Raw genomic sequence first — 7,966 nt, 5'->3', positions numbered from 1 at the left:
TAACTCCTAGATGCTTACTAAGAACGGGTTTCGAAAGAATCAAAACGTTAGGACCACCATTTGCGAAAAACCGTAGGCTTGCTATGAAAGCTATGTATTTTATTTTTGATATTTCCCAATCAACTTAATAAGGAAATTATAAAGCTTGTCTTCGAAAACCAATAAATCTCTTACATTGTCGCACCTATTAAAAAGAAATTTCTTGCACAGGTTCTTTTTACCTCCTAGATGCTTAGTAAGAACAGTTGTTGACAGATTCGAAATCTTGGAACAACCTATAGTGATAATCTGCAGGCTTGCTTTAAAGCTTTTGTATTTTATTTTTGGTATTTCCCGAATGATCTTAATTAAGGACTTAATAAGGCTTGTCTTCGAATCAAGAAATTTCTTAAATTAATTGTTGTTTGTAATCCATTTTTTTTTGTGATTGCTTTTTCGGAATCGACATTTTTGTAATGACTGTTTTGAATCGGACCTATGTTGGTTTTTTTTTTTGTTTTTTTTTTTTGTGGTTATTTAGAATCAACTTCTACTCTTTTGGGGGTGGCTGATTGAATAGACTTGTGCATTTTTCATATATGAACATTATTCGTAGTTTCTGTTTTGAATCGACCTGTTTGTTATTTGTAGTGGCTATTTGAAATCGGCTTGTGCTTTTTTTGGGGGGATGGATCTTTAAAATCGGACTTCTGCGTATTTAAGGGGGATGCACAGTGAGAAAACATCGATCTAGGTCAAAAATATCGATATTTTAAAATTAATTGATTTTAATAGTTTAAAATGTCTAGAAAACGAATTCCCTATCAGAATACTAAAAAAACTGCGCTTTATACATCAATTTTGTATTTTAAAAGTAGATGTATAAGCAAAATTTTGATGTTTTGGTTAAAAATCAACATTTTGTAAGCTAAAGTTGATAAGCTAATGTACGCTCTTATCCCTAACAGATGGTATCGATACAAAGGTCTACTTTTCTAGTTCCGATTATGTGCATGGTTTCTCATTCTATAAATATAAACTTTCAAAATACGTCACTACCTCTTTTTTTTTCCCTATATCCTCATATACACACTCACTAAGCCATATTTACGCATGCGCACTATCAAAGCTACATTGGTAACTATGACAACAAAATTTACACGCATGCGCACATGACGTGAACCGGTCCTTCTTCTGTAAACATTTGAAAGCCTCGATTCATTATTCAAACTCAGAAATGCCAACAAAAGGTTATATGTTTGGAAAGAAAAAACGTTACTGTAAGCCCAGAGGAAGACATGCTTCAAAGACAAATGCATAATTACAAAGGTAAGTCTAAATCTAGAGTTTTTTATTTACTAGACCAGCGTGTGCTTACACATAAAATAATGAGATAATCACTTTGCCGTCTTTGCTTCATCAATCTTTGAATTCGACAAACGCAACGTGTTTATCATATCAATGAATCACATCTAGAACTATATATATATAGATCTAGACATTAAATAAATATCATGAAAGTGATTGCAAACATAGAGATCTATCCTTTTTTAGATCTAGTATAGATAAGGGACATAGATCACATTAGAACTAGAATGACTAGATATTCTAGATTGACTAGATCTAGATCTAGACATCAGTGGTCATCAGTCACATCTAGATCTACTAGATTCTAAATCTAGATTATCATGTAGTTGTAGGACTTCAACTTGGTCTTTTTTTTTTTAAGATCTAATACATATATCAAGGTTCGTACGCGGTCTGGAAAAAGTCTGGAATTTCAAAATTCAGATTTCAGTCTTAAAAAAGTCTGGAAAATTGCTACTTTTCAATGCAATTTTGTTAAATGTCTGGAATTTGAAAAAAAAATAATCCGATGTCATTCAGCCCTCAGGCGCCGTAACCGGTAAAACGCTAGGCTGCTAGATCTAGTTGGGCATAGAGGCTTCCATTAATAGGCCTACTAGATCTATCTATTGTGAAAGCACGCGCAATCCACGGCATGTCAGTGAAATGCCAGCCAATTTCTAGACGGTGTACTGTAGACTTAAATCAGATTTAGATCTAGTAATAGATCTAGTCCTAGACTAGTAACTAGTTTATTATGACTGCTGTTATCTTATCTTATATAATACAGACGTTACTTCAAAAAAGATGATGATTAGAAGATCAGATGTTATTCTATATTATCTAGATGGTCGATCAAATTTCAGTTAGGCTACCAAAGGTCGGGAAGTTTTTGGCCTAGATTTATTTATGCATGGGCGAAACTCCCCCCCCCCCTTTTTTTTTAAATAAAGAAAACAAATATATCTCGTCAATGACGTCAATATAGAATATATATAGAGAGTCTAGATCTAGATCTTGAGTCTAAACCAAAAATATTTGGCAACAAGAATGACTTACTAGATCTAGGTCTACTACTAGATTTAAAAGTCTCGATCTATTCGCGACTTAGATAGTTTACTAGATCTAGGTCTACTACTAGATTTAGTCTCGATCTATGACTATGCGCGACTTTTATTACTAGATCTATATCTGTTCTAGGTCTACTAGATCTACTAAATTCTAAATTCTACTAGACTAGATTACTAGATTTAGTCTTGATCTATGCGCCACTTCTTAATAGATCAAGGTTTTTTACTAGCCTAATGTTAGCCTCGATCTATGTGTGATTACCCCCCCCCCTTTTTTTTTTAAATAAAGAAAACAAATATATCTCGTCAATGACTTCAATATAGAATATATATAGAGAGTCTAGATCTAGATCTTGAGTCTAAACCAAAAATATTTGGCAACAAGAATGACTTACTAGATCTAGGTCTACTACTAGATTTAAAAGTCTCGATCTATTCGCGACTTAGATAGTTTACTAGATCTAGGTCTACTACTAGATTTAGTCTCGATCTATGACTATGCGCGACTTTTATTACTAGATCTATATCTGTTCTAGGTCTACTAGATCTACTAAATTCTAAATTCTACTAGACTAGATTACTAGATTTAGTCTTGATCTATGCGCCACTTCTTAATAGATCAAGGTTTTTTACTAGCCTAATGTTAGCCTCGATCTATGTGTGATTACCCCCCCCCCCCCCCCCATTAAATAAAGACAACAAATTATATTATAATATATCTAGTCAACATAGAATATGCCTATAAGATCGGTAAAACTTCCCATCGAAGGCCCCTAGTTTTTTAGGTTAATTATTTGGCAGCTGTCTATGCGCACTTGAGTCTAAACTAAAAGACTAGGCCTTTAGAATGACTTCCATTACTAGGTCTAGAATTAGATTTAATCTTCATCTATGCGCAAATTAGATTACTAGATCTAGGTCTACTACTAGATTTAGTACCTAATTTAGTCTCGATCTATGCGCGATTCCCCCCCCCCCCCCCCCCCATTTAAATAAAGAAAACAAGTTATATTATATCTAGTCAACATAGAATATAGATCTAGATCTTAGTCTAAACTAAAAGATAAAAGACTAGAGCACAAGAATGACTTAGATTACTAGGTCTGCAACTAGATTTAGTCTCGATCTATGCACGATTACCCCCCCCCCTTTTTTTTTTCCCCCAAATCTATTCAATGTAGAATATAGATCTTGAGTCTAAACTCAAAAACTAAAAAGACTTAGAATACTAGATCTACTACTAGATTTAGTCTTGATCTAAGTCTAGATTTAGATCTAGTATACTTAGCATATAGATCTATAATTATAATCTAGTATGGTTATGATATAGATTTAGATCAATATTATCAATTTTTACCCCGTTAAAAAAAACAAGTCAGTATTCACATAGGCATAGGCCTATTGTGAATTAGACATAAGTAAGCCACTACTACAAATTAAATTTTAAGTTCAATACAGTTAATCTATCTCTAGATCTTTATTTAAAATTATCTCCTCCAATAGAATTATAGGCCTACTAGAGGTAGGCCCTCTAACCTAGGCTAGTCTAAATAAGTCTTTACTTTTTAACTAGTGTCTAATGTTTACGCCACTAAATATCTATATAAAAATTATAAAACTGTTGGACTAGTTATGAGATTAAGAATAAGATTTTACAACTAAGTTAGGCCTATTGAACTATATAGGGCCTACTAAATTTCCCAAGTCTAAGTGCTACAAGATTAGTGACTTTTTTTCCCCCTTGTACCGTATGTTCCTTAATAATTGAAAATTATTATTACACCCTAGTCCAAACCTCCCACAGTACGACAGGGGTTAGTTATTGGCAGGGTTTGAACCCAAGATCACGAATACAGCAGTCCAGAGCACATATGGCATGCTCAGGTAGCCATCCTTTTTACTGTTAGTAAGTCTGGAAAACATAAATGTCTGGAATTCATTTTCACAAAAGTTGTATGAACCATGATATATAGATCTACATGTAACATGTCACTTTACATTTTTTACTTTTGATGAATACAATATATGATTCCTAAAATGCATTATAAAATTTAAAATAATCTTTATGTTGTACATAAATAGATGTGACGTGTACTTTCATACTATTGAATTTTTTTTTAAAGAACCTCTAATTTTTTTTTATTTGTTTGCAGCTCTGTTTTGGATACAGCTGGATCTGAAGCAGCAACAACGCAGCCTGCAAGTGCAGCTGAACGAAAAATAATTCTAACTGCAATTACTAACGCTGATAACACCAATAAGAGGCTGCCTGAAGATTTCATATACGTCATGATGAATTCAATGGAATTGACCACAATGGTCTCCTTGTTGTGCTGTCCACATTGCTTCGACAAAAAATTAACCATGTGCATCACACAATCAAAAGGCATGGCTCATTTGATTAAAATCAAATGCCTAAATTGTGAAACATATTTGTGGCCTGACTGGACCTCAAAAAAAAGTAATAATGTTCATCTGGATATTAATGTCCGCGCTGTCGCTGCATTAAAAGAATCTGGAATCTCGCATTCTAAATTTGATAGGTTTTGTGGACTTATGAGTATGCCCTGCATGCACAGAAATACTTATAACAATCTAGCTAACATAGTCAACACTGCTATAATTGAAGCTGGTGAAGAATGTATGATTAGGGCATCTGCTGTTGTGCATGGAAGAAACATTTCACAACCTCTGACTACAGATGATAGAATAAGTTCAACAGGCTGTCCTGTTATTACAGTTTCTTTTGATGGGACTTGGCATAAAAGGGGCCACTCATCTCATTCAGGAATTGGCAGTTATTGATTTTGATACTGGACTCGTCATCGACACCGAAGTCCTATCAAATTATTGCTGTGTTTGTGATTCAAACTCTGCAGAACTAAATTTTGATGCCTCTATGCATATGTGTCAAAAAAACTTCAGTGGCTCAGCAAATGCAATGGAGGCCGCAGCAGCATCCAAAATTTGTTCTCACTCTGTGGCATCAGAAAACTTGTTTATGGCATGATGCTGTGTGATGGTGATAGTAAATCACATTCATCTGCCATTACCAGCTCAGGATATGATGTAGAAATCTTAAAAGAGGACTGCATTAACCACATCTCAAAAAGAATGTCTAACAAAAAAGAACTAAATTATAGGCTTACAAAGCCAAAAATTGAAAAAATTACAAATAACTATTCCAAAGTTCTGCGCCAAAATGCTCCTGACATTCAAAAAAATGAAGCTGGCTGTTATGGGCTCATTTTTTCATATGATGAGCTCAGACCTAGATCATAACCACAGGTTGTGTCCTGATGGCACTACATCTTGGTGTCACACTTTAAGAGATCAGAGGCACTAAAACAGCCATACAAAAAACATAATCAGACCATCACATCAGAAATAGGAAAACTGTTATTTCCTATAACAGACACAGATCTGTTAAAAACATGTTCAAGAATGGGAACACAAAACGCCAATGAATCTTTTCATTCCCTCATTTGGCAAAGATGCCCCAAAACAGAATTCGCAACATTAAAAACTAAGGACGGCGACATACCTTGCTGTTTTAGCCTGTTGGCATCAGTTTTTGACATATTAGGCGTTCCCTGGACACTAAAGAACATTTCTTCTAGTGAGAAAAAGCAAAATGTCAAACTACAGCTTGTTGTTAGAAAAAGATTAATCACATAAGTGTCCAGGAGAAAAAAATTGAAAAAACGAAGAATTGAGCATGAGCACCGGGCAGAGGTTCTCGAAGGTCCAACCTATCAATCAGGCCATTTTAATGAATAGTTTTTTTATTATCTATTATGTTATATTATGTAAATATTTCCCTTTTTTTTTCATTTTTATGGTTGCAATAAATATTTTATATCATTTTAAAAACTTTAAATGCGTTTTTCTCAAAATGTATTGTTAGGTGCATGTTGTCCACAAGAATCTCAAAATCTTTAGTTCTGTATAATTTAGACTAATAATTTTTCACATGTAGTTTATTGATAGTATATCATAGGTAATAGGCTGCAAAAATTTTCAAAATGTTTAATTTTCATAAAAAAAGAAAAATAATGATGTGACCGCAGGTGAAAAATGTGGTCGAAAAAAAATAACAATTTTAAAAATTCATTTTGAGGTTTTGATGCGACAAAATGTATTTAACCCATATACATTTTTTTTTAGTATACACTTCTTTCACTACATCTTTAATTAGGTGATTTAATGGCTGAAGGTTACAACCCATGACTTCTGAACCTGGTAAAGACAAGGGCTTTGAGATTCAGAATATTTATGATACCTCTAAGTCCACCAAACTCTAATGGGTACTAAAAATTAGAGTGTGGTATCAGCCAGGATAACCAACTACTTAGTAGGCTAAAGTTTATATTATTGATTAACATGCATGGCTAGATTCAGTGGCGTCACTAGGGTCGGTGTCACCCAGTGCGGTAGGCTCAGGGGGCCCCCCACCCAAGGAAAACGAAATCTCTCCCTAAAAACAAACAACTATTGTGGGGTTTTTTTGTTTCTTAAAATTGAACAATAAAACTGTAAGCTAAATTATTGATTTGTTACACCCGAATTTAGGCAGTGTTATCACGGATTGGAAAGCAGGAGCCATCTTTCAAAAAGCACGGCCAATTTGAACAAACAAATCAATTAGCTTGGAGATGAAATCCACCTACTCAAAACAATCATTGTCCCAACGCCACCTTGAAAAAAGACTGAGCAGTGACGGCTGAGAAGGATCATTTGAATAACATACCGAGATAATGCTACCAATAGAGAAATATTTTCCATATCATTAGTGTCAATGTGTAATGCTGAGTTCTTGCTTCCTGAAGTACTCTAGACACGTGACAAGACGAATATTATAAACTAACTGAAGCTCGTTTCAGCAGACAAACATGAAGTTTATTTTACTACAATAATAATGCACTGCACTCCTTGTTAGTGCTACAAGTCAAGAAATAATACACAATCCTATCCGCATAGCAGCGGTATCAAATGTATCAATCACGTCCGCATCTCAGCGGGTAACAATAAGAACAATTACTACTAGTGACACTGGAGCTTCAACTATAGATATCCATTGAAATACGAATAATACCTTAATATTCAATAAGCACATAATGAAATCAACTCTCAAATATTATTAATCAACAATCATTAGTCCATCGACTTTCATCCTATATACATATAGGCCTATATATACACCAGTCCAGGAAGCAACGTCCAACCTTCCTGGACCGGGAGCAAAACCTTACTGACTTGACTTGACTTGACTGAACTCAAAGTCAACTTTATTCATTCTACTTCCTGTTTTCTACATCAGGAATTCCACGTGTCTTTTAAACTCTTAACATGACGTGAACTTTAGATCATGCAATGTCAACTAAGACTGTGACAATTAGACAAGACGAAACATGTTTACTTAAGTCATCCTTAACACGAAAGCCGAAAAGAGGAGCGCAAAAACATGCCGTCAACGTTTAATCATGGTGTCACACCGATTCAAGAGGAAAGTGTAACGGACTTAGGTTAGTTCTTTGAGGGGCTATTTAAATGCCCCAATTGTATATTGT

At 34.4% G+C, this 7,966-nt stretch overlaps 1 protein-coding gene across 2 annotated transcripts; it reads left to right on the top strand.

The window, feature by feature from the left end:
* Window positions 1–506: 506 nt before the first annotated feature.
* On the top strand, window positions 507–6,247 carry LOC129924255 (uncharacterized). Of its 2 annotated transcripts, none has more exons than XR_008776259.1 (2): window positions 507–1,308; window positions 4,550–6,247. XR_008776259.1 is itself a non-coding variant. In XM_056018498.1 (2 exons), exons 1-2 carry the CDS (start codon window positions 4,273–4,275, stop codon window positions 5,199–5,201), a joined length of 660 nt encoding a protein of 219 aa, XP_055874473.1. In that variant the 5' UTR covers window positions 4,096–4,272; the 3' UTR covers window positions 5,202–6,224. The 2 variants fall into 2 exon arrangements, 1 of the variants encoding a protein (XP_055874473.1); XM_056018498.1 differs by lacking the exon at window positions 507–1,308 and adding an exon at window positions 4,096–4,280 and having other exon boundaries at window positions 4,550–6,224.
* Window positions 6,248–7,966: the final 1,719 nt, after the last annotated feature.

Source organism: Biomphalaria glabrata, chromosome 1 (genome assembly GCF_947242115.1).
Source record: "Biomphalaria glabrata chromosome 1, xgBioGlab47.1, whole genome shotgun sequence".
NCBI lineage: Eukaryota > Metazoa > Mollusca > Gastropoda > Planorbidae > Biomphalaria > Biomphalaria glabrata.
Note: the sequence above shows the minus strand (reverse complement) of the source record. Positions and strands in the feature narration are given on the sequence as shown.